This window comes from Salvelinus alpinus, chromosome 19 (assembly GCF_045679555.1).
Source record: "Salvelinus alpinus chromosome 19, SLU_Salpinus.1, whole genome shotgun sequence".
In the NCBI taxonomy this organism is placed as follows: Eukaryota; Metazoa; Chordata; class Actinopteri; order Salmoniformes; family Salmonidae; genus Salvelinus; species Salvelinus alpinus.
In genome coordinates, this window is record NC_092104.1 from 35,456,627 (window position 1) to 35,482,984 (window position 26,358).

Sequence of the window (26,358 nt, forward strand, 5' to 3'; positions counted from 1 at the left end):
AGTTGCCAGGTTGATTACAGTCCACAATAACTGTACCACCATATTTGCTGTAAGCAACAGGTTCTTTCTTTGGAAATGATCTAGCTAAATGTCCGTTTTTCTTTTTCTTTAAATTACATTTGTAACAAAAACATTAGTTAAATCCACAGAAGTTCACTCCAACAGACTTCCATCATGTGATCATAAAAAGCATGTCATTCTGTTTACATTTCTGTGGAAATTCTCCAGTAAATGGGTAGAATCTCAAAAATGCCCTGTCTAAAATAGAGCCATTGGGCGCGTTTGAGCGGATCACTTTTGTCAAGACGTTGACCATCGTCGGTCGCCACCTTTTAAAGTGTGTTGCATTATGGACAAAAAAAATGGTCCGACATCCGACTACTCGTCGACTGCATGAACTTTACAAAAATCATGTGATCAAAGGTCATGCAGATTCTGATGAAGTCACCTTCAAGTCGCTACCATGCAGCCATCACCTGCATTATTGGATGCACTATTTGTCAACCAATCATTAGAGTGTTTTTTTAGGGACGGGCATTCCAAGTCTTTTCGATGAGCTGGATCTTTTAGATACTTTCACCTAAAAGAGTAGTTAATTTGGCTCCTACACGGGTCTTCGTTCAGTAGTGCATAGAAATGGATGAAGAAACGTGAAAAATGAGTCGCTCTCCTCACTACCTATTGTTCCTGCAGTGAGTAATTAACATCTTCACAGAATGTTTTTCTAATTTATCCACAGATAATCGTTGTCTGGAGTTCAAAAAGCAGTAGTAGCAGTATGCAAATCAGGGAACCAAATGAATGGCTCTTTTCCGGATGTTGACCAAAAAGATCCATTCAAAATGAGAAGTTGTTTTTTGTTTGACGCATGCGAACTTGGCCAAAAACGTGACTGAAACAGGAACCAACTTTGCCCCGATTCTGAAGCTACAAGGTATACAAATCATCTCTAACCAATAAATTGTACACACATTGTTTTCAGTTTGTGAGTGTGTGGTATGGGGTGATAGAAAAGTTTATTTCGACATTTATAAAGAAGCACTTGTATCAACAATGTTAACACTGCCGTGCTGATTTGAGGTTTGCTGTTGGAAAATCACTAGTGTCCCACTGACAATTTTTGTCTAGGCTTAATGCTCGAACACACCCATTGACATGAACACAGGGTTGATAGAGAGGACGTTTGTTTGAGGAAAGAGCGCCCTCTTCTGGTAAGTCAACTAATGGGCATAAGTTACATTTATTCCGCATCTGCCACAAACAAGAAGTACATTTCCTGTAGGCTATCCGTTCTTTTATATCTCAGTGAGACAATCACATATTGTGTCGCTTAATTTACATTTCAGACAAGCCTACTCACATTACATAATACCCTGTATAGTGCACAGGTGACAGTCTCCCCTCAGTTTCTTTCACAACATTAGCACGAATCACTGTGAAATCCAGCACAATAGGTACGCTATGCATTATTTCTGTAAAACAAACATTTAAGATAGTCATGCTTTATCATCCACTGACATTAGTGCGCGCAGAAATAATATTGTCCACGGAAATGACCTCACACGAAATGGGCGCATGAATACCTGAAAGAAACAGTAAACACGGCTGGCTAGCTAGGTATTTTGTTTGTTTTTCCCCCTAGTTATTTAACCACATTGTTCAAATGGTAATATTGCTTTAGTTTCAACTAATCGAAAGTGAAAACAACTTAACTATTTTTCAACCGACTTGTAATTGCAGAAGACTGATATCGCAGAGCTGTGTTCATGTTAGCTAGCTAGCTTGCTGCTACGTTCGAAACGTCTGTTTTTCGAGAGTTCTGCTACACAGCGTGCTTGTGTAATAATGACTCATGAACTAGCTAGGTAGTATACAGTATATAGCTAGACCATCTTTGGGTAGCTCTACCATTTGTCACGTGATGTCTGTTTATGTTGGTGTCGTGATGGGTATCAGAGAGGAAATCATAGGAATTCAATATAGCTAGTCATAAGAAGTCAATTATGTTATTCACTAGCTAGATAACTAGCTATTAACCTGGTGGTCTGTCACACTACTACTACCAGTGTAGTTCGTGATTTACATTCGTCTTGCTAGATCTTCAGATAGGCCTAATATATGATTATAAATGGAAGAAGTATCTAGCATGATGTGTGCATGGGGTGTTAGCTAGCTAGTTATGCAACTGTAGCTACATGATTGTCTTTATTTTTCCCTTTCATGTTTCATCTCACCCAACCACATCAGCATGTGAAACATCATGGGAAGAGTGAGTATTAGCTAGTACTAGTGTGCCTAATGTGAGACAAGGAATAATCAGCAATGGCCGATGATGGGGAGCTGAACCAAATGGGGAGCCCCACCAGCTCATCTGGTCGCCAGACATATCGAAGTTGTGCCCATTCCCGCAGCCTGTTGGATGGGCTGTTTGGCCTGAGGCAGGGTGGCATCCTGTTTGACGTAGTGCTCATGGTGGAGGGCAAGCCCCTCCAAGCCCATCGTATCCTCCTGGCTGCCGCATGTGACTACTTCAGGTAGGCCTGTCTGCCTGACACTACTTTCCATCTGCAAGACTTTAGTCAGTTCTCCCCTCGTCTTGCTTTGGGGAGAGGCTATTTCTCCCCTAACGATGCCTGTGTTTTCTCCAGAGGGATGTTTGCTGGAGGTCTCAGAGAGACGCAGCTGACAGAGATTCCAGTGCATGGGGTGACCTACACTGCCATGACCAAACTTCTGGACTTCATCTACACATCGGAGCTTGAGCTAGACCTGGACAACGTGCAGGAGGTCCTGCTTGCTGCCACTCTTGTACAGGTATGTTCTTTTTTTTGCGTCCTTTGGATCAAAGTCATATATATGTCTTGGGCTGTATCCCCCGGTGACCTTTGGATTTAATATTTTGTAGATTGAGGAGGTTATTGGCTTTTGCTGTGACTTCCTCTTTTCCTGGCTGGATGACAGCAACATCTTGGAAGTTGACAAGCTGGCTGATGTGTATGGGCTGCAGCAGCTGGGGGCCAAGGTGCACTCCTACATCCTGAGGAACATTCAGACGTTCTCTCGCACAGAGGTGTACCGCCAGCTTCCCCCAGAGAAGGTTCTCAGTGTGCTGAGCAGTGACGAGCTGGAGGTCAGCTCAGAGAACGAGGTGTACGAGGCAGCTTTGCACTACCACTACAGCCCAGAGCAGGTGGAGACAGATCAGGTGTCCCTCCAGGTAAGGCCAGCCGGTTAGTCAGCCACTCGCTTTGAGACATTTGAGGCTGTTTGCCCATGGTACTGCCGTATATCAGAAGCAGTAAAAGAATGCATGCCCTCCGCTGGCAATTTTGTATTATATGAAAATTCAATAACTTTGAAAGCTGTGTCACGTTTGACCACCAGGCTTGTATAGATACATGGCTAGTGAATGGCACCATGATATCAGAGATGAACAAACTCAGATGGGCCTTTGTGTAGGGATGTGTGGAACAGTCTGTTCTGTACCATTACTCATTCTCCCCCTCCCCCAGGACAATCTGAGGATGCTCGAGGCAGTGCGTTTCTGCCTCATGGACAAACAGGTGTTGCAGAGACTGTTTGGGCGGCTGAATCAGTGTCCACTGAAGGACTTTGTGGCAGCTGCACTGCGTTACCACGAGCAGGAGCTTTGGCAGCCCATCCTGCAGGGCCCCCTCACCCAGCCCCGTTCCAACTTCAACTGCATCCTTGGCTTCGGAGGTATGTTCTCCTCTGGCTCACTGACTGAGAGCGAAGAATTGTTCCAGGTCTATCACCCTAGCTGGGGTGAGTGGAGGACACTCGCGGCTGCTCAGGCCCCCCGCATGTCCAACCAAGGTATCGCTGTGCTGAACAACTTTGTCTATCTGATTGGGGGAGACAAGAACACCAGCGGCTTTCGTGCAGAGACTCGCTGCTGGAGGTGAGACCCAATAGCATAGGCAGTTCCACTCTAACAGAGTATCGATCTGATCATTAGGCCTGCTGTCATGATCTACTGTGTGATTCTCTTAACTATCTACCATACAGAGCAGAATGCAGTGTCTAACAATGAAAGAAGCCACTGTATAGAAGTAAAACTGTATTCTGCCCTACTGAGCAAAAAGGCAATAACTGCTCATAGCGTGGAGAAAAATGCTTTTATTTACCTTGGTTTCACAGTAACTTTATGCAGTTACTGCTAAAATGACCCCCATTTTCTCCAAAACACAATACAATAGAGGCAGGATACTTGTCCACCTGATTAAGCATGTATTTAAAGTAGCAAAAATGACTAACTCAATTTCAACCAAATGTGCAGTTACTGCCTTTTTGCTTGGTAGGGCAGTATAGGGGCGGCAGGTAGCCTAATGGTTAGAGTGTTGGGCAAGGTTGCTAGATTGAATCCCCAAGCTGACAAGGTAAAAGTATGTCGTTCTGCCCCTGAACAAGGCAGTTAACCCAAGGCCGTCAATGTAAATAAGAATTTGTTCTTAACTGACTTGTCTAGTAAATTAAAAAATATATATGAATTCCTATCATAAAAGAGTAGGCTACATGTATAAAAACAGACGGGTGTCAGCTCAAAATGCCATCTGACTGATAAGTTGTTCTGTGTTGAGTTCCCATGTAATTGAATTTGAACTCTCATTTCCTCAAAAAAGTCTGTTTACTGCTGACTTAATTTGTCCTTGTAACAGTCAGAAATCTTGTTTTTCTTTGGATTTAAATCACTGCAGTTGAAACTTTGCAATAATTTTGCATGACAAATATCACAAAAATGTACGTTCAAAATATTACTAATTGCCAATTAATTAGCATTCCTCTTTTTGCCATTAATTAGCATGTCCTCTTTTTGACATTTGACATGAATTAATGAAAAGACGTGATATTTGATCTCAAGCACTGTCTCCTCCTCTCAGATATGACCCTCGCCACAACATCTGGTGCTCCATCAAGCCCCTTCAGCAGCAGCATGCAGACCACTGTGTGTGTGTGCTGGACGGACACATCTACGCTATTGGGGGGCGCGACTACAGCAATGAACTGGAGTGTGTAGAACGCTACGACCCACACACCAACACCTGGGAATATGTGGCAGCCCTCAGGAGAGAGGTACAATCACGTCATAAAGAGCAAAACCTCTAAGTATGCACTCATATTGTCCATAAGAGGGTGCTAGATATTCACTGATATATATTTGTCAGTGTATCAAAGTATGGAGGGAGAAGGGGATTTATGAGGAACCTTCCCTTGAGATAAACAACAAGTAGGACCAATTCACCATTTGTGAGAATGGTTTTCCTCCCTGAATGAGCTATTCTTGATATTCCGTGGCCCTTTGTTCTTATTTTTTTATGTTGTGCCCATCCTATGCCTGAATACTAGTCTAGTCTTCCCTCTAGGTGTATGCACACGCCGGAGCAGTCTTGGATGGCAAGATGTACGTCACTTGTGGGCGGCGGGGAATGGCGTACCTGAGAGAGACCTACTGTTATGACCCCCAGCACAACCAGTGGGCAGCGTGTGCAGAGGGGCCGGTGGAGCGGGCATGGCATGGTATGGCTGCTGTCAATGGACGAGTCTATGTCATTGGTGGCAGCAATGATGAGCGCGGGTACCGCCGAGATGTTCTCCAGGTACCGTACCTCCACTTACCAATGGTATTCAAAGTGACTGAGCAACAGTTTGTAATGCAACAAAGGCTAAGATGTAAAGTAATGTACTAAGTTACTGGTCTCTTATCCAGGTGGCATGCTACAGCCCAGCAGATAACTCTTGGTCTGTGATGACTCCTCTACCAGCTGGTCATGGGGAGCCCGGTGTGGCAGTACTCGGCAGCCTCATCTACATACTAGGTGGGCGCTCTCATGACAAGAGCAACCGTATGAAATACGTGCACGTGTATAACACAGAGGCAGACCTCTGGGAGAGTGGGACAGCATTCGACGACCGTATCTCCGGCCTGGCAGCCTGCGTGGTCCTCCTCTCCCGTGCTGTGATTGATCAAGCCAAGAACTGGGAGCAGCGCACCAAGGCATCCTGGGAGGAGGTGGATTTGGACAACTCTGAGGACTGACTGACTGACGTGGTCCTGACTGTGGAGGAGGAGACTAGAGCGGTGTTCAGAGGTGGCATTGAACTGAATCTGAGGGGAATCTGTTATTTGCTGAATCTTTTATTTTGCATGCAAGGCTGAATGAATCCATGTGGTATTTCCCTAGCTTGTTTGATACAGTGGTGATGGGAGGGTAGTCTCTCCCTGCATGTTGACCACGCTGAGTGCCTCTGAACCAAAGTGTTAACAAAAACCTTTTGCCTCTTTCTCTTGTGTTGTTGCTCCAACATCTGTACTTCTGTAGGCCTTCTCCCGTCTTTGCAGCTTGCCCTCACTTTGACCTGAAGACGTTTCTGCTTGTGTGTCTGCCAGATTGACAGATTAAGGTGACTTTACCACTTTGGTCTATCACTGCTGTTCCCCCTTTATTTTATACAAAGAGGAGAAGAAAGAAATAGCCTTTTTTTGGAACACTTCCTCCACAAAATCATACAAATGTTTCACAGCTCTTCAACTTAACATTACACCCAGTTCAAATGAGGCACAGAGGGATATTCATTGACTATGCAATAATTTGATGAGGAGTACTCGAAAGTGATCACGGTTAACAAAATCTATAATCTCATATTTAGTTTGACATTTTAGACCTAATAATAACCTTTGCTATTACAGTATCATTAGATATATAATATTTCATTTGTTTAATGTTGCACTTGTGAAGGAAACAGGCCATTCATTTGCCAGCTTGGAAACCGAAACTGTTTGTCTAGTTCTGTTGAGCCTGATTCATGGTTTATGTTCCAATATTGACCCTTATAACCACTGGTTATTACTATGATATCATGAGAATGGCATTTACTCATCATGCACTTAAAATGAATAATGATTAATTTGTCTTATTTCCACACTGTGCCTTGTTTTCTCTGTTACACTTAAGACAGGGTTTCTTGTTTGGTTGGAAATGGGCCTTTAATAATGTGCCTCTTCTATCACAGTTTATCAAATTGTTGTTGATGAAAAAAGTCACTAATTGTTGACAGTGGATTTGAATAAAGATGTAGTAAACATGTGATTATACTACAGTTGGTACACATGAAATCATCCAGAATATTTTACCCTGCATCTCAGTAATAAAAATAAGATCATATTCTAAACCACAAGACAACCGTTTGACTATATATGTGACTTTTTACAGAGCAGCAAATAATTGTAGAGAATGATTTAGTGAATAATTACTACTAATTCATGTAGTAATCATTTATTTATTTGCAATTCCCTTTATGTCCAAAGGAATTCTTCTATATACTGAGATTTACATGGTATTGACCAGGCCTGAGTGGTTGTCTGTCCTCTCAACGTGGTTGTTGTTGCCTATATCCTTCATCCCTCCCAGTCTCAGCTAGTTCCTCTCCATTTGGTCCTATAGCCCATTGACTTTATGAAGCTTGACTGCTGCTTTCTTCTCCAAGGCTGTTTCATCTGCATCTGCAAACCCCCATCATCCCCCAGTCAGTGCCTCCCTCTTTATTTCACACTGTCATGCCAGTCCCTGGTGTGTCGTTTTGGTCTGCTGATGTGCCCTCTTCTTTTGGACATCCAGCTCAGCTCGCACAAACTGCTATGTTTTCATGGTGTCCATAAACAGCAATCTATTCATTCTGACACCACTGACCACCTGGGGAATAATGAAGACATATGTCACGTATTTGGCATTGTCAGAGAGAGCTGAGGCCTTTACACACTTTAGAGTTAAGGTCGATTTAGAGCTCTTTGCTTGTCCATTATCAGAGCTATTAAAATGCTGAAATTGCCTGGGTGATGCTGTCTTGAACAGTTTATGCAGAGTGGAATGTTGGACCTGAGTGTCTTGGGGGTTGTTACATAAGATAAGTGTTTGTGCTCTGAGCCCTGTCCTGTCCTACTGCTGGTGATGAAAGTGGAAGGTTGGGACAGACCTGGGGAGGCAGCTCTGCACAAAGGGTCCTGCTGACCATTTGACATCTGTCAGGGGAGGAAGTGGGCCGGGCCTAAGTCCAACCCCCAGAACATCACACTTCTCCACCCAGTTAGGTCATGTTAAGGAGCATGCATGGATGTAAACTATCATCAGCCTGTCTTCTGATTATCTCAGTCGACTATACAGCCCAGGGCATGTGTTCTGTATGACGGTTCATTGATAGCTGTTTGGCTGTAGAAATGGGCACAGTATTTAGATTATCGTCCAATAAGACAAGTGCCCTATCAGTTCTTTAACATCACAGATGTTGCTTGCTAATCTAATATTATTTGTAAAATGAGAACACTGGGGGAGTAATTCTTTGTGGAGATTTGGGTCACAGTTATGCAACACTAGGTCACTTCGTTTTCCACTGCACTCCCTATGAACTCTGGTTATTGAACCTAAAACATTGTGTATTTTGACTTCCAAGTTCATTTTCATCATGGTAAATCAATTTAGTATATTGAAAAGGTGTTCTTAAATCAGTATTTGTTTTTAATTCCAGTAGCTGTGCATACCCGTACTTATGTCTGTGGTACTTCTGATAGCCCTGTCCTGACAAAAAAAACACAAACAGGATATTGGGGGAGTTAAACTTTTTTTTTTTTTAAATCTTCTTCCTGTATTGTCCTCAGTCAACCATTTCCCACCCTCAAGTACCAACAGTCTGCTGACTCAGCGTCTCCTCCTAGAATAAAATATGGGGAATGGAATATGCTCCTGGCATATCTCTACTAGACCAGAGAATAGATCAAATAATGTTGCAATTCGCTCCAAAGTGCTCCCACTTGGATTGGATCTCATTTGATAGCTGGGGCCCCAGCGATCTATGACTGTCCAGGATATTTTAATTTCATTACAGTGATCTTCTCTGCCACCACATTTCCCCCACATCAAATAATCAGTAATGACTGGGATGACTACTGTGACATGACTCACTGAGATGGGAGATCAATTCTAAAGTTAAATTGGGACCTTCTTTATACAGAACGTCCTCTATTCTTCTCCCGACACCAACACTGTCAGATAGGGTAAACAACATGTGCATCATGTATCAGCTGGGTAGAGTGAGTGTTCATCAGGAGAGGGGCGGGAGAAAGGGAGCCGAAGATTTGCCCCACTAATGTCACAAAGAGCCTACTAATGAATTGAGCTGAGTAAAAGCCCTTGGCAGCATTGTCCCCTGGAGGACGACTCCCACCCTCCCTCCCCGGCTTTACGGCAGTCATTAGCAGCTGACATCCGTGAAAAAGAGCCATCAGGCTGCTCTGCTTGCTGCTGTGAAAGGAAGCCAACTGCCCCCAATTTTCATGTTCTTAACGCTCGTTCAGAGGGAGAAAGATGACCGTGGCATGTTTTATTACGCAAGTGGGTAAACCTCAGCAGGTGAAGTCACTCCCCTGGCCAGAGGCACAATAGTGCAGGGTCTTTAATGCATGCTGAGCCAAAGGAAACCGGAGTGTGGTCCTCGTTAGGTCTCAAAGGTAAAATACAAACACCAGTGTAGGAACTGTTGCTATGTGATTTTCAAAAGTGCAAAGACACAGATGAACAAAGTTATGGAGTGTGGATAACAGTGTACCATCCTTAATTCTATATCCTATCAACCTGGACTTGATTTTTGACCTCAAAATCTGACAGCAATAATCAAATCCGAGATAACTGTCATCCATTTTGACCTCAAAATCTGACAGCAATAATCAAATCCGAGATAACTGTCATCCATTTTGACCTCAAAATCTGACAGCAATAATCAAATCCGAGATAACTGAACTCATAGAAAACAGCCAGTGGAACGTCCTGATATCCCAAGGGAGATTGATCAAGGCCCAGATTCAGTTCAAGGCGCGTTATTGCGCTATGACATACTTTTTTAAAGGTAATTTATGCTTGAGCCGACCTGCGCAGAGTTTACCATTAATGTGATCTCCACAAACGTTAAGGAAAATGCTTTTAAAAGTTGCGTTGACTACTGTATTGTCATGCACTATAATGCACCAGGCCCCCAAAAAATGTATGCTTCATTAGCTTTGAAGTAAACAGTGAAAAACAGTTATAACTTGTTGATTTTCTTTTTATTCCATACAGATGACATTAACATATCAGTAAAGCAATTTATTACACACAAAATGTTTTTATTTTTTACAAAAATATTTACCAGGGAGAAACGAAATCCAAACATGAAATAAATAGACAATTCAGCAATAAACACACATTTCACTGGGAAGAACACATACATTTTTCAGGCCTTAGGCCTAAAGCCAGCTGGGATATCAGACCAATCCACACCACTACTCTGGCAAGTCATTCTGAAGTATATTGTCTCTGTTCCACTCCATTATTCTCTCTGCTGGTTGGCGTTTCTCCTGACCCAGGTCCTTCTCTTTCAGCCCCAGCATACGGTAGCATGGCTGTGTGCTCTGGATCAGCAGTCAGCAGGGTGTGGTGCTGGACTTGGGACAGAGGAAACACAGGTATGACGGCATAGTAGCATTTATGAGGTCTCGCTGAGTCACTTGTGAGACTGCAGTCCTTCTCTTTTGGGAGAAACTGAGGAAATTGTTTCACCAGCACGAGTAGGAGAAGAGTGGGTACTGGCTCCACTCAGCCACATTGCCATGGTGATATCCGTGGTGCACAGCCGGGGTACTGTAGTCAGAGGGCAGGTGGTGAGGGGGAGGGTACTGGACAGGGCTGGGGCCGCTCCACTGGCCCAGGGTCTGCTCGGCGCTGTAAGGAGTGTAAATGTGGTGGCTGAGGACCCCTGGCTTGCCTGCCTGGGCCATGTTGAGAACCCCTGTGTAGTCCTGGTGATGTCCTGCAGAGGGCTGGGGGCCACAGGGAGATGGTCCGATCTCATGGGTAGAGGGCTTGGAGGCCTCATGCTCTGGGACTGTGGCTACATCAGAGACTCTGGACTCAAAGCTGGCCCGTCCAGAACCCCCGTTGCTGCTGCCTACGCTGGAGGAGGGAGATGGAGACTTCCCGTATTCATGGAACCTGAGGAAAGAAGAGAAGGCAGGGTGGTGGTCAGTGTTATCTGCTTTGATGACAATGTGGCAGTGAGATATACAGCAGAATGAACATGACAGATAGCATGCTGTGCTGCCTACCTGTAAGGCTGGTATGAAGCTGGGGCTGGTACTAGCTGCTCTGCATTGTACATTTCTCTGGCGTCAGGTCCAGGGGGTGAATCTGTCCGGACGTGGTGGCCATGCTCCCTCTCAGGCCCCCAGGGGGAGTAGCGTTCCTCTTTCACCACTTCCTCCTCTTTGGTTTTGGGGAGTTCTGCCTGCTCTCCTTCATATCCCTCAAATGATGACCTGCGGAAGTCTGAAAAACATACATAACATCAGACCCACTAAGCTCAGGGAATAACAATTTCTACATGAAGGGATGAGTAATTTGGTCACCAAGTGGTGAAATCCAATACCAGGAGGACTGTCCTCATCTGACTCTCTGCTTAGACAATCCATTTTCTTTGCTTTCTTCTCTGGGCAGGCTGGGTTTCTGTTAGCGCGCCTGCAGCGGGAAAGATAATAGGGCCGATCATCAGTGAACTTATATTCAAGACAAGCATATAATAGAACAATAGTTATAGTAACTATTCTACCTTTTTGTATTAGTTCCTTCGTCTCTAAAGCCTTTCGCAAATGGGTTGTGGTCGATTTTCAGCTTGGTTATCTAGGGGAGAAAGAGTTGCTTTAAACACATAGTGCCTTGTTACCAGATGCTTGCTTGGGGAAATAAAGGGTAGTGCCCTGCTCTGCCAGTGACTGCAGTGAGACTGACCTTAGTGTTCTGGTAAGCAGTGACGGAGGTGAAGGAGGTCTCAGGGAAGGTAAAGGTCTGGAATACACTCCAGCGTACACTGTACATGTCGTCTGCCTGGACAATGTGGAAACGCGGGTGGTAGCGATGCATGGAGTGCAAAATGATCTGATAGAGATGCACAGTTAGTTTAGTCACTGGAACAATGACAACACTTAATATCAAAGTTAAATAATTTGCCAGTGCTCTATAGAAGAAGTCTATATCTATTATTACAGAGGTTGACAATGCCTTCTTACATGGCCATGTTGGTCTAGGGTGTTGTTGGTAAGCTTGAGCTTGAGGAAGGACACGGTCTGTTTCATCCAGTGGCTCCCAGGGGCTGGAGAGTCTGGATGCAGGTACGTCCGGCAAGGGGGTTGTGGCTCCGCTTTCCCAGCCACTTCCCATTTCTCTTTATTCCACTGGAAGGAGCCCAAGAAATTGAGTTAAAACATAAACAAAGTTTATCTGTTATACAAGGAGGGTGAGGTGATTTTCAGAGGATCCCTGCCTAACTTTAAGGAGGCTAAAAGAGAGAGTGATAGTTTGGCTTGCACCACCCACAGAGAGAAGGGGGAAAACAGCAGGGGATAGAACAACAGGAAGAGATAATGCCCTGTGATGTCCAATGTCAGAGGGGTGATGAGCAGAGGGTGGAGTGGAGCTGTATCTCGTCTGGAGATGCTGGCCATTAGAGAAAAGCTATCGCTAATGTCAAGACTGTTTTTTACAAGCCAGGGTTGTGTCATTTCTAAATGTAAAATTCTCCCTGATTTCAATGATTTTGCTCATGACAGACAATGGATATGTATTAAAGTGCAAACATGCTAAAGGTTCTTACCTTATACCTGAAACCATCCACAGGAACCATGTCAACCAGCAAGATGTACTTGGAACAAGGCATCAGCCCAGAAAGGTTGATTTTACAGTGTGGAAACATTCTCCTGTAAAATACAAGGATAATCATTATCATGACAGCCCACCAAAAAATGCTACTTCTTGAAGCATTTTTGATCAAGTACATTGTAATTGATCATGGCAGATAGAATTGGAAGTTGTGGTTATCTTACCTGCCCGGTTTAGTGATAATCATCTCTGTTCCAATTTCATGGAAAGACTTCCAGAGTTCTGGGTCCTCCAAAGTCATTCTGATGTTGCCTTGGTGATAGGCGTCGGGACCACCGGGAATAGAGGACGAGGGTGGAGCAATAAAGTTGGACTTCATGTCTAAGATGTAGATGTGGAAACCATCATTAAGACGCAGTCATAAACCAAAACTGATGGATGACTAGCTGAGCAAGATGAGAACTGAATATGCCGGGATAAAGAGGAACATTTCATATACCCAGAGTAGACTAAGAATACAACCCGAACTATTGATATAGGCAATGAGAGCTTATGACTTGAATGTGTGATGTCCATTGGGAGTCCAAGGGAGGTTTGATGACAAAAAAAGAGCTCGAGGACCAACACTCACCTCTGATGGACTGCATTCTTTAGACGAGTTGGTGCAACAAGAAGAGGTGCGCCAAAAAATATCATGTATCAGTAAACTGGTTCAGTGATATCCAAAGTAGTTCACAGTCCCTCCTTGGTGCTGCACATCTGTCTTGGGCTTTCAGTATATTCCACTGGTGCCGGAAGCATAAATTGAGGGGTGGTAGGTCCAATAGTGTTCTAACAGCAATCACTTCGGGCACTCTAGAACTGTTCAACTGGAGGACAAGGTGTCCCTGACTTTTAAGGAGATCCCAGGGGTGGGAGTGGCCAGAAGAGAGAGCCATTCCCAGGCTTTGAAGTGGCACAATGATGAGTCAATGTCCCACTGTGATTGGAGGGTTGTGGAAATCAAAGGGACTTAACAGGGCCTTGATACCGTCTCCACAGGAAGGGGGACGGAGGAAATGCATTTTTATTAACTGCTAAGAGACTTTTAAACAAATATGGACGGGCTTCCCCACTGGAGAACGGGGCCTGCAGCGGCACCAAAATCTGTGTAAATATCATTCACACAGACGTAATCACACACAGAAAGTCCATTTAGTGTCCTCATGCAATGTGGTAAAATAGCCATTATAATTCATTTGACACAGTTAATACAAGTTCAGGGAAATGAGATCAACCCTCACAAAATATAAGTCAGGGTTGCAAAGCTACTGATAAAATTAGGGTTGCAAAGCTACTGATAATGTTCCAGAATTATCAATAATAACAATAATTACTTCAGTAAAAAAAATGTATCCATATATAGTATTCATTTTTGTATCTGTGTCCATATTGTCCATCAGTTTCTAGTAGATAGACCATATGGTTCAAGAGAAAATAACCTAATAATTAAAAAAGCATCTAATCAACAATTATTATTTTGTGCATTATTGAAATTTTATGTGTATGATTTTTTATTATTTTTTATTTAACCTTTATTTAACTAGGCAAGTCAGTTAAGAACAAATTCTTATTTTACAATAACGGCCTACCCCGGCCAAACCCTCCCCTAACCCGGACGATGCTGAGCCAATTGTACGCCGCCCTATGGGACTCCTGATCACGGCCAGTTGTTATACAGCCCGGGATCGAACCAGGGTCTGTAGTGATGCCTCTAGCACTGAGATACTGTGCCTTAGACCGCTGCGCCACTCGAGAACTCCAAAACATAAAAAGGACATAAAAATCCTTGAAAGATACCAAAATTCTGGTAGTTTACTGGTAAACTTTGAAAGTTTCCAGTAGTATATATATATATATACACTGCTCAAAAAATAAAGGGAACACTTAAACAACACAATGTAACTCCAAGTCAATCACACTTCTGTGAAATCAAACTGTCCACTTAGGAAGCAACACTGATTTACAATAAATTTCACATGCTGTTGTGCAAATGGAATAGACAACAGGTGGAAATTATAGGCAATTAGCAAGACACCTCCAATAAAGGAGTGGTTCTGCAGGTGGTGACCACAGACCACTTCTCAGTTCCTATGCTTCCTGGCTGATGTTTTGGTCACTTTTGAATGCTGGCGGTGCTTTCACTCTAGTGGTAGCATGAGACGGAGTCTACAACCCACACAAGTGGCTCAGGTAGTGCAGCTCATCCAGGATGGCACATCAATGCGAGCTGTGGCAAGAAGGTTTGCTGTGTCTGTCAGCGTAGTGTCCAGAGCATGGAGGCGCTACCAGGAGACAGGCCAGTACATCAGGAGACGTGGAGGAGGCCGTAGGAGGGCAACAACCCAGCAGCAGGACCGCTACCTCCGCCTTTGTGCAAGGAGGAACACTGCCAGAGCCCTGCAAAATGACCTCCAGCAGGCCACAAATGTGCATGTGTCTGCTCAAACGGTCAGAAACAGACTCCATGAGGGTGGTATGAGGGCCCGACAGCCACAGGTGGGGGTTGTGCTTACAGCCCAACACCGTGCAGGACGTTTGGCATTTGCCAGAGAACACCAAGATTGGCAAATTCGCCACTGGCGCCCTGTGCTCTTCACAGATGAAAGCAGGTTCACACTGAGCACATGAGCACATGTGACAGACGTGACAGAGTCTGGAGACGCCGTGGAGAACGTTCTGCTGCCTGCAACATCCTCCAGCATGACCGGTTTGGCGATGGGTCATTCATGGTGTGGGGTGGCATTTCTTTGGGGGGCCGCACAGCCCTCCATGTGCTCGCCAGAGGTAGCCTGACTGCCATTAGGTACCGAGATGAGATCCTCAGACCCCTTGTGAGACCATATGCTGGTGCGGTTGGCCCTGGGTTCCTCCTAATGCAAGACAATGCTAGACCTCATGTGGCTGGAGTGTGTCAGCAGTTCCTGCAAGAGGAAGGCATTGATGCTATGGACTACCCCGCCCGTTCCCCAGACCTGAATCCAATTGAGCACATCTGGGACATCATGTCTCGCTCCATCCACCAACGCCACGTTGCACCACAGACTGTCCAGGAGTTGGCGGATGCTTTAGTCCAGGTCTGGGAGGAGATCCCTCAGGAGACCATCCGCCACCTCATCAGGAGCATGCCCAGGCGTTGTAGGGAGGTCATACAGGCACGTGGAGGCCACACACACTACTGAGCCTCATTTTGACTTGTTTTAAGGACATTACATCAAAGTTGGATCAGCCTGTAGTGTGGTTTTCCACTTTAATTTTGAGTGTGACTCCAAATCCAGACCTCCATGGGTTGATAAATTTGATTTCCATTGATAATTGTTGTGTGATTTTGTTGTCAGCACATTCAACTATGTAAAGAAAAAAGTATTTAATAAGAATATTTCATTCATTCAGATCTAGGATGTGTTATTTTAGTGTTCCCTTAATTTTTTTGAGCAGTGTATATATACCCTCCCTTTGCAACCCTTGTCACATTCCTTAATTCATGTTTTTGCCAAACACCAGCCCAGACACTTTGTTTACTATAATGCTGAGGGATGGGGCTGGAGAAATTTAACCATTCATAGAGTGACAGTTCATGAGATCAACATTATAGTTTTGAGCATATTTGAAGCTATATATAGCTTGTTAACAAAGACATTGTTTACAAATAATGTAGTAACCTTGTATTTTGGGTTTGATGGGGTAAGACAGTTATATTCTTCCAAAATTAATGGGTATATATCATTGATTGAAATTACCATTGAACAGCAGTAACTTTTGCTGAATGTAGCTTTAATTCCTTTTTTTTATGATGATCAAAATAGTCTGTTGAATGAACTTGTTCACTTTGAACTTGTGTGCTTCCGACAATAAAATGTAAGAAATGCTATCCCATCTTGAGTCACTCTTCCAACACAGTTATAACATAACTGTAAAATACACACGTGTCATACGTATATCATTTGCACTATTGGTTGAAACAATGACTTAATCTTGTCCAAACAGGGTCTCTGCCATGTCTCATTCTCCATCTGAGAAAGTGAGGAGTGTGTGAGGGACCAATAAACCTATAATGGTGTAATAACTTACAATAATACCGGTGTCTTTCTCCAGGTGAGTCTTACCTGGGGGTGAGCCAGGTTGGGTGTTGGGGCTGGAGGCAGTGCCCCGGGGTTGTGTATTGATCTGTCTAGACAGGACAATGCTCCGAATGATAATCTCATTAGGGCAGTTTCCCTTGCAGGCCACAGTTTCTCCATGCGGAGAGGCACTGTATGGGCCAGCAATTAACAGTCAGTTAGCACCACAGGGCCAAGACACCACAGCTTGAAAGAGACAGAGGCAGAGACAGAATGAAGGCTGGGCACAACCTCCCCTCCATTCCAAAGGAGCCCTCCCTTCCACAATCGCCATCTTCCAGGCAAATCCACAAGCGTCCATTGGCTATGTGTCCTCCTGCATTCACCTGTATTCACCTCTGTTACCACAGGCTAAACAAATGCTAAACATAGAACCATTCGCAGCACTTCAGCAGAGTTCCTCCTCATCTCCACTTCCTCTGGCACTTAAAGTACCTCAAATACCCTCAATAGATCTACAAACATGTCTCACTCAGCTTTGTTCTACAAAACCAAGCAGTTTTCATACAGTCCCTATACAATTAGTCAGTCTCTCATTGTATGCTTATGTGTGCATATTGCATACAGTTCCTCCAGGGGTAGTATTGTATGGTCCAAGTTTCCATAGTATTATTGTGAGCCCAATTGTCTTTGTAATTTGCGTCTGTGAATCTGTATAAGCCTATCACAGGAGGTTGGTGGCACCTTAATTGGGGAGGACGGGCTCGTGGTAATGGCTGGAGCAGAATCAGTGGAATGGTATCAAATACATCAAACACATAGTTTCCATGTGTTTGATTCCATTCCATTTACTCTGTTCCAGCCATTATTATGAACTGTCCTCCCCTCAGCAGCCTCTACTGAAGCCTATGTTATCATGTGGGAGACCATACGTATGGAACCCCATTTGTGAGAAATACTAGAATCATTCAAAATTGATCTTGATACCTTAAAAGGGCCATAAAGTTCCAAAGTTTCCTTTGGAAATAGCTGTATTAAACCTGGCAACTAGAGAAACATCCCTCTAAGGAATAGCAGTTAAACAGGCCACAGGAGAGGTTTACAACTAGAAAGCCTGGGCTGTGAGAATATTGACTCGCTAGTTTAAAGAGCTTATGTTGAGTCAGTGTATATTTCTCCCATTACTCCAACAGACCCACTCAGAGAGACCTGCATTGGATTTTCACAGCACAGGTCCTCACGTTGACTCTAAAAGGCTATTTTGGAGGGGGGAAAGACAGATGCCACATGCATAACTGGTTCCACCAATCCCCCTGCATAGAGGGCCAGCCTGCTAGTAGCACTCTGAGCTTTAGGAAGTGTGATGTGGTTTCACTCTCCTTATATGTGAAACCAATTGTTGCTGAGGAGTTATTAATCACAGGTTCAGTGTTGCTCTCCTCACTTTGTACTTCTGAGGACACATGCATATTCCCAGGGCCTCTTGTGCCGTCTCCCTCTCGAGAGCTTTTCAGCAGGGGCTTACTACCAGTCACCCAGCATCAGTCCTATCAGAGCCATGTCATGAGCTATCAAAACAAGGATGGCGCAGCTCTTTGTGTGATTACAAGAGTGTGTCTATTTCAGGAAATGGAGAAGGGACCAATTTTGATGTGGAATATTTTAGGTAATCATGATTTAAAGGCTTACAGGGAAGGCTAATGTGAGCATGTCACTTTCAGAGCTAAGGTGTACATTTCAGTGGTGGCGGTGTCAATCCCATTACGCAGTGAAGATGGAGGTGATAGCCAGGTGTGATAGCCAGGCTGTTGTCCGTGGCAGAGGATACAGGCCAGTCAGGGTGGGTAACGTGGGTAACACATCAGGGGAATTGTGGCCTTGAAGACAATGACTGAGTTAAGAACTAGTGTAGCTAACTATAATCACAGTGAAGTGACCCAAATAGTTGTTATTCAATCTCTGAATGATTTCAATGAGTCAACACTGAAGCACTGGGTTGTAGATCTATGACAAAATATGTCAAACAACAAACATTCCCTTTATTCTCAGCATAACGTATGAAAAGACCATCCCTAACATGATCTCTACACTGGATGTAATAAAGTTGTAGAAAGTAATACCATTGCCATAGCAGACATGGCATAGAGATTCAGAGAAGGCAAACAGTAATTTACAGTATATAAAAATGAACTCAAATCAAATTTTATTTGTCACATGCTCCGAATACAACAGGTGTAGACCTTACAGTTAAATGCTTATTCACAGGCCCTTAAACAACAATGCAGCTAAGAAAAATACCTACAAAAATAAAAAATAAAAGTAACAAAGAATTAAAGAGCAGCAGTAAAATAACAATAGCGAGGCTATATACAGGGGGCACCGGTTAGTCGAGGTAATATGTACATGTAGGTAGAGTTATTAAAGTGACTATGCTCCAAGTGACTATGCTCACTCACCAAGTTTGTGTCAATAGAGCTAATGTTTCTTGGCTGTTCTCCAAGTCCGATGAGTCTACTAGGGCCCAACCTTCCTGCAAAGCATTGGTCCTCAGTGCGGTGTATGGCGGGGCCGCTGTCCAGGCCACTCTGTCTGCTCACTGATAACCTTTACCACTGATGCTCTACCTCCCAGGTGTCAGTCTCTGGCCATTTGTTTTAACTGTGCAGATCCCCTTGTGCTGAATAGTTAACAGCTGCCAATACACAGCCGGGCCCAAGGATCAGACGGCTATCCTCCAGCCCAATAAAGAGCCCCTGCAGTGGGCCGACGAGAAATCTCACACCTTTGGCCCACATTAACTATGCAGCATGCCCTTTTGATGCCTTAATTGGTTACTTTGAGGGGTTTGTATAGGTAGCAGTCGCTGGCTAAAGACAACCTGATGTCAGTGGTGCTCCAATCCCTTCTGATTCAGCCTACATCACCTCAAACACTGGAAAGACTCACATTTGTTAAACCTGACATCAGGGCTATTACATAGTCATTTTGTGATTGTTGGCTGACAATTTCATCTCAAGTGCAGTTTAATGTTTCAGCTATAAACAATAACGACTATGATGTTCTTAATCAGTGAATCTTAAAGATGATTGCACAATAACACAGGATACATTCTCAAAGGATTACATTGATCTAACATAGTGACAACACTCCCTTTTTCTCTGCAAAACACTGAGCACAGAAGACAACTTTGTCAGTGAGGCACTTCGGAATTTGTTTAAAATGCAATGTTTTGGTGAATTACATTTGCATTCTTTAGATAAATACAGTAGATAATATACAGTCAGGCCCATAATTAGTCACCCTTGATATATTGTATGCTCATTACATTTGGGAAAATATATTATATTATAATAATACAATTGCTGAAAGAGATTTTGCTTCTGTTTTTCAACACCAAACCCACCACTACTGTGTATGGCCAAAGAGCTGTATTGTCATGTCATCTGAGCATAGCACCGGTTCCAATCCAAGTGCCAATGTCGTTAATCAAACTCCAGACGGTGCTATGGTCAGATGACGTGAAAAACGAGTTTTTTTGGCCACGTACACACACCAGTAGTGGGTTTGATGTCGAAAAACGGAAGCATATGCAGAAAAGTACCTCATACATATGGTAAAATATGGTGGTGCATCTTTGATGTTATGGGGATATTTTGCTTCTACTGGTCCTGGGGTCTTTGTTAAGGTCAACGACATCATGAACTCTACCAAGTACCAAGACATTTTAGCCCAAACATGGTTGCATCTGTCAGGAGGCTGAAAATTGACCGCAAGTGAATCTTCCAGCAAGACAATAACCCTAAACACATATAAAAATCCATAAAGAAATGGTTAATTGATCATAAAAATCAACATTTTGCAATGGCCATCTGTCTCTGGATTTGAACCCCATTGGAAACCATGAACCCCATTGGAAACGAGTGGCGCAGCGGTCTAAAGCACTGCATCTCAGTGCAAGAGGCGTCACTACAGTTCCTGGTTTGAATCCAGGCTGTATCACATCCGGGCGTGATTGGGAGTCCCATAGGGCGACGCACAATTGGCCCAGTGTCGTACGGGGTAGGCCGTCATTGTAAATACAAATTTGTTCTTAACTGACTTAAATAAAGGTTAAATTTTAAAAAACGTTTGAGAAAAAGGCTGTTGTTTTCTTTGTAGGGTGCTAGAGTACTGAAAACAATATACTTTTAAACAAAATCTTCTCTGAGCAGTTGTATTAGTATAAAATAATATGTATACATTTTTTTGAGCATGCAATATAGCTCAATATTTGTATTATTTATTTTAATATTTTTTGCTAATTTTTATCAAGGGTGACAATTATGGACCGGGCTATAGGTAGGTACAGTTGAAGTCGGAAGTTTACATACACTTAGGTTGGAGTCATTAGGTTGGAGGTTTTCAACAGATCCACAAATTTCTTGTTAACAAACTATAGTTTTGGCAAGTCGGTTAGGACATCTACTTTGTGCATGACACAAGTAATTTTCCCAACAATTATTTACAGACAGGTTATTTCACTTATAATTCACTGTATCATAATTCCAGTGTGTCAGAAGTTTACATACACTAAATTGACTGTGCTTTTAAACAGCTTGGAAAATTCCAGAAAATGATGTCATGGCTTTAGTAGCTTCTGATAGGCTAATTGACATAATTTGAGTCAGTTGGAGGTGTACCTGTGGATGTATTTCAAGGCCTACCTTCAAAGTCAGTGCCTCTTTGCTTGACATCATGGGAAAATCTAAAGAAATCAGCCTGTTTTTTGGGGGGGGTTTTTAGACCTCCACAAGTCGTTCATCCTTGGGAGCAATTTCCAAACGCCTGAAGGTATCACGTTCATCTGTCCAAACAATAGTACGCAAGTATAAACACCATGGGACCACGCAGCCGTCATACTGCTCAGGAAGGAGACGTGTTCTGTCTCCTAGAGATGAACGTACTTTGGTGCGAAAAGTGCAAATCAATCCCAGAACAACAGCAAAGGACCTTGTGAAGATGCTGGAGGAAACAGGTACAAAAGTATCTATACCCACAGCAAAACGAGTCCTATGTCAGCACAATCTGAAAGGCCGCTCAGCAATGAAGAAGCCACTGCTCCAAAACTGCCATAAAAATGCCACTGCACATGGGGACAAAGACCGTACTTTGTGGAGAAATGTCCTCTGGTCTGATGAAACAAAAATAGAACTGTTTGGCCATAATGACCATCATTATGTTTGGAGGAAAAGGGGGAGGCTTGCAAGCCGAACAACGCCATCCCACCCGTGAAGCACGGGGGTGGCAGCATCATGTTGTGGGGGGTGCTTTGCTGCAGGAGGGACTGGTGCACTTCACAAAATAGATGGCATCATGAGGGAGGAAAATTATGTGGATATATTGAAGCAACATCTAAAGACATCAGTCAGGAAGTTGAAGCTTGGTCGCAAATGTGTCTTCCAAATGGACAATGACCCCAAGCATACTTCCAAAGTTGTGGCAAAATGGCTTAAGGACAACAAAGTCAAGGTATTGGAGTGGCCATCACAAAGCCCTGACCTCAATCCTGTAGAAACTTTGTGGGCAGAACTGAAAAAGTGTGTGCGAGCAAGGAGGCCTACAAACCTGACTCAGTTTCACCAGCTCTGTCAGGAGGAATGGGCGAAAATTCCCCAACTTATTTATTTATTATTATTTTACCTTTTATTTATACAGGTTTTTCTCATTGAGATAACATCTCTTTTCCAAGAGAGACCTGGTCCAATAGCAGCAGGGGGAACAACGTTTCAGACAAAACAACTTACATACACTAACACAACATTAAAGAAAACTATAAGCACACACAATACAACAAAAACATTTTACATTTAAAGCACGAAAGTCTTGACCAAAAACAGCTGGCCTAAAAACAATTACACTCTTCTATGATATATACATCGATCAAGTGTTTAAACTCCAACGAAACTAGATCATCAAATTTTTAAATGTTCAGGAGAGAATTCCAGGACCACAGAGCTAAGTAACTAAAACTATTTCTACCATGACCTGTTCCAATTTTTGGTACTGTTAGAAGCATAAGAGAATGGTACCGTAATTTATATTTATTTACCGACCTGACTAAAAAAGAACAGAGATAAAATGGCATTTTACCCAATATGGCCTTATAAATCAGTGTATACCAATGTTTAAGCCTACGCAAGGTCAATGATGACCAGCCAACAGCGCTGTAGAGCTCACAATGATGTGTTAGACGTTTTTGATTTGTAATGAACCTGAGGGCTGCATGTTATACTGAATCAAGTGCTCTCAGAGTAGTGGCTGAGGCCTGCATATATATAACATCACTAAAATGTAAAACTGCCAGTAATGTACATTCTTCCAGCTTCTTCCTGGCCTCAAAAGAAAAACAAGCCTTATGCCGGTAATAAAAACCTATTTTCAGCTTGAGCTTCCTTATCAAGTTCTCTACATGCACAGTGAAGCTCAGCTTATCATCAATCCACACACCCAAATATTTGTACACTTTAACTTGCTCTATAGTATGTCCAGCCAATGTAGCAATGACATGATTAGTAACATGCCTGGCATTTTGTTTTACCCGAATTTAGAACCAGCTTTAAATCATACAGATTCTGTTGTAGGATATTAAATGCTCTTTTGGCATTTTCAAAAGCTAAAGATAAACTACTACCACTTGAATAAAGAACAGTATCATCTGCATAAAAATTAACATCCGCTGTTTCAATAAGATCCCAAATGTTGTTGATATACAAAATGAACAACAGTGGGCCCCAAATAGAACCCTGCGGAACACCTTATTGTGGAAGGCTCCCCGATATGTTTGACCCAAGTTAAACAATTTAAAGGCAATGCTACCAGATACTAATTGAGTGTATGTAAACTTCTGACCCACTGGGAATGTGAAGAAAGAAATAAAAGCTGAAATAAATCACTACTAATATTCTGACATTTCACATTCTTAAAATAAAGTGGTGATCCTAACTGACCTAAGACAGGGAATTTTTACTCGGATTAAATGTCAGGAATTGTGAAAAACTGAGTTTAAATGTATTTGGCTAAGGTGTATGTAAACCTCCGACTTCAACTGTAGTTATCTGTCTGTCAACAGGAAGAAGTTAAGACAGAAAAGACTGAACAAATCACTTACCAACCCCCTCTGCCCTATCAAGGCTTGGAGAAGAGAGATCTCAAAACGACAACTTAGGGGATGGGGATCACACATTTGGTCCACCTCATAAGAAAACAAACCTCAAATGTAGCTTTCCTGACAAAGGGGCAAATGACAAACTCACAGCACTTCATAAGAAACTTCTGGAAGTTGCTAATGAAGGCTAATGACTTCCCTCGTGTCAGAGACTTCACACTGAAGTGTACGAGCCCTTTGACTAAAATGTCAGAGAGAGACAGGGTGGTCTCAGCTAGAGGAGATTGTGGAGATAGAAAACATGATTGATACACAGGGGACATGTTGGTGGAAAGAGTGACACTTTGCCACAGGTTGTTTTGTTTAGGTCAAACTTGACTGGAATTGTAGTCTGTAGAACTAAATGACATTGAGGTTGTCTTGCCAATTGGTCTAGACTACTGTATACATACAGCTTTTGCAACCAATACATAACCATTACAGCTGCCAGAGGTTGATGTTCAAACTAAATATGAAAACAAACAGAAAATGTAAGTAATGGAAATAAGAGTTAAAGAGCAAAGACCAGGTATGAGTGTATCAAGTATATTTTTGTTGTGACATCTTTAATGTGGCAAGTCAATATGTAGAGAACAACTCCCCAGCCTGAGCTAAGGTTGAAGAGCAGAAGAAAAGCCTTGAACCCAAAGTCACCTTTCAGCCATTCTATATTCCCATAAGAAGCTCAGCAGTAGAAATACAAAACAGTATTTTACACCAAAAAATACAAACATCCATTTACAGGCAGTCAAGCAAGACTTGTTTGGGCAATGTCCTTTACAATTATTAATTCATAATTTCTTCCTTTTTAAAAAGTCTTGTTTTTGAGAGTAAACGTACAGTACATATCCTTATTTTTATAGAAAACAATCTGGAAAAAACATTATATTGTCTTCTGTACAATTGACTAGCTATCCCCTTTCCGAGTTTACTTTGAATTTAAACCTATTTACCAAAACTGATCCATCGGGAAGGCATTTTGTCTGAATTAGGAACATCCACACCTTCCCTTACAATGCCAGTGAATTCAGTTAATAAACTGAAGCACAACTGATTAAGTTAAATTGAATTTGTTTCCTAAATTGACTAGAATGGAGATGTACTTGACCCCAATGCTAAATAAACACCCGAACCCTATAAGAGTTGCCTCATTGGAAAATATGTTTTAAGTGTGATGTACAAAAGCTAATTCAGGCTAATCCAAAACATCTCTCTGTCTATTATCCTGAGCAATGCTGGTGACAAGACCTCTTCCTGGTAAAGACTCCTCCAAGCTACAAATCCACACAGAAACAAAGGACAAAATCAAACGAGACTTGAAATAATACAGTGGAGTACAAAAATAGAACAAACAAAAGACGAATCAAAGACATCACACGTGAAAGTGCAAACATGTCCAATCTGCTACAGGTTATTAATAAGCTTTGGAGAAGTAGGTTCCTCAACATTGCGTTAGGAGGCCCATATAAAAGCCTGGTTTGCAGCTGATGGTCCTCAGTAAATCGTAGTGTCCATGAAATTACAGGTCACATACAAATGTGGGTTTCTTGCAGTTTAGGTTCTTATATCAATGTGTATGGACAAAAGTTGGCTGGCAACAGTCATATGTTGCCATGGCACATATGTTGAAGTACCTCAGTGTAGGATGTTGCATCCCACCAACAAGGATGTAGCTGCAGTTGAAATATAGTAAAAGCAGGCTGAATTTTTGTCCCCATTACTTGTGAAAGATGCATAATCACAGCCAAGGATGCCAATTGCATTGCAGGTTAAGAATGTGTCTGCATAGCAACAATCCACAAATTCTTACTATGTAACTTACAGTAAGTGTTGGTCATCATTCTACACCCTTTCCCATTTTCATGTGAAAGACTATGGAGACCGTGGCTACCTGGCAGGTGTGATGAGTGTAAAATGGCACTTTGCTAAATTGTTGTTGAACTAAAAACATCCCCAGTCATCCACAGTGTGACTTTCTAGAGCTTTTTCCCATTCAATACAAGATAGACCAACTGCACCAACACAGAGACACTAGCTGCAGTGACATGTACCATTCCATTGTTTCAAGACAAGGTGGAAGGGTTGGTGGTAGTCAGGTCTAGCTCAAATGAGCAGCCTGGGTTTGTTCACTCTTGTAGCTGTGAGAAGGGGACAAGGGGGTGGGGGGGGGGGCACAGCTGGTCAGTAGCTCAGATGTCCATGTAATCATCCTCCTCATCCCCATCGTCTGATTCACTCTCCAGAGAGGATTCCTGGCTGGAGGTCTCCTGCACCTCCAGGGCTGGCTGGCTCAGCGTCTCCTTCTTCACTGTGGCCGCCGACTGGGAGGACAGGATCACGTTCTGCACAGGGGATAGGAACAGGAACAGGGGACAAAGAA

At 43.0% G+C, this 26,358-nt stretch overlaps 2 protein-coding genes and 1 pseudogene across 6 annotated transcripts; 1 reads left to right on the forward strand and 2 right to left on the reverse strand.

The window, feature by feature from the left end:
* Positions 1 to 376: 376 nt before the first annotated feature.
* On the forward strand, positions 377 to 7,197 carry klhl22 (kelch-like family member 22). 5 transcript variants are annotated; one of them, XM_071353218.1, is made up of 9 exons: positions 377 to 934; positions 1,129 to 1,211; positions 2,248 to 2,534; positions 2,649 to 2,814; positions 2,906 to 3,217; positions 3,513 to 3,922; positions 4,902 to 5,094; positions 5,385 to 5,618; positions 5,729 to 7,197. In XM_071353218.1, exons 3-9 carry the CDS (start codon positions 2,323 to 2,325, stop codon positions 6,056 to 6,058), a joined length of 1,857 nt encoding a protein of 618 aa, XP_071209319.1. In that variant the 5' UTR covers positions 377 to 934; positions 1,129 to 1,211; positions 2,248 to 2,322; the 3' UTR covers positions 6,059 to 7,197. The 5 variants fall into 5 exon arrangements, with proteins under 5 accessions (XP_071209319.1, XP_071209316.1, XP_071209320.1 ...); XM_071353215.1 differs by lacking the exon at positions 1,129 to 1,211; XM_071353219.1 differs by lacking the exons at positions 377 to 934; positions 1,129 to 1,211 and adding an exon at positions 1,370 to 1,454.
* A 3,139-nt stretch (positions 7,198 to 10,336) lies between these two features.
* tbx16 (T-box transcription factor 16) lies at positions 10,337 to 13,431 on the reverse strand. Its single transcript, XM_071353220.1, has 9 exons — positions 13,327 to 13,431; positions 12,920 to 13,076; positions 12,691 to 12,793; positions 12,107 to 12,271; positions 11,829 to 11,975; positions 11,650 to 11,720; positions 11,470 to 11,558; positions 11,150 to 11,369; positions 10,337 to 11,036 (listed from the first exon to the last, which is right to left on the reverse strand). Exons 1-9 carry the CDS (start codon positions 13,340 to 13,342, stop codon positions 10,601 to 10,603), a joined length of 1,404 nt encoding a protein of 467 aa, XP_071209321.1. The 5' UTR covers positions 13,343 to 13,431; the 3' UTR covers positions 10,337 to 10,600.
* Positions 13,432 to 24,510: 11,079 nt separating this feature from the next.
* Positions 24,511 to 26,358, reverse strand: part of LOC139545854 (calcineurin-binding protein cabin-1-like) — a 90,454-nt pseudogene continuing 88,606 nt past the window's right edge.

Bases quoted from the DNA above. Each gene is read 5' to 3' on its own strand.
- klhl22 (XM_071353218.1), top strand. From the start codon at position 2,323: ATGGCCGATGATGGGGAGCTGAACCAAATGGGGAGCCCCACCAGCTCA. The intron at 2,535-2,648 runs GTAGGCCTGTCT...TGTTTTCTCCAG, and splicing joins GCCGCATGTGACTACTTCAG to AGGGATGTTTGCTGGAGGTC. The intron at 5,619-5,728 runs GTACCGTACCTC...TCTCTTATCCAG, and splicing joins ACCGCCGAGATGTTCTCCAG to GTGGCATGCTACAGCCCAGC.
- tbx16 (XM_071353220.1), bottom strand. The intron at 12,272-12,690 runs GTAAGAACCTTT...GGCTCCTTCCAG, and splicing joins TGGATGGTTTCAGGTATAAG to TGGAATAAAGAGAAATGGGA. The intron at 11,370-11,469 runs GTATTGGATTTC...TATGTTTTTCAG, and splicing joins AGATGAGGACAGTCCTCCTG to ACTTCCGCAGGTCATCATTT.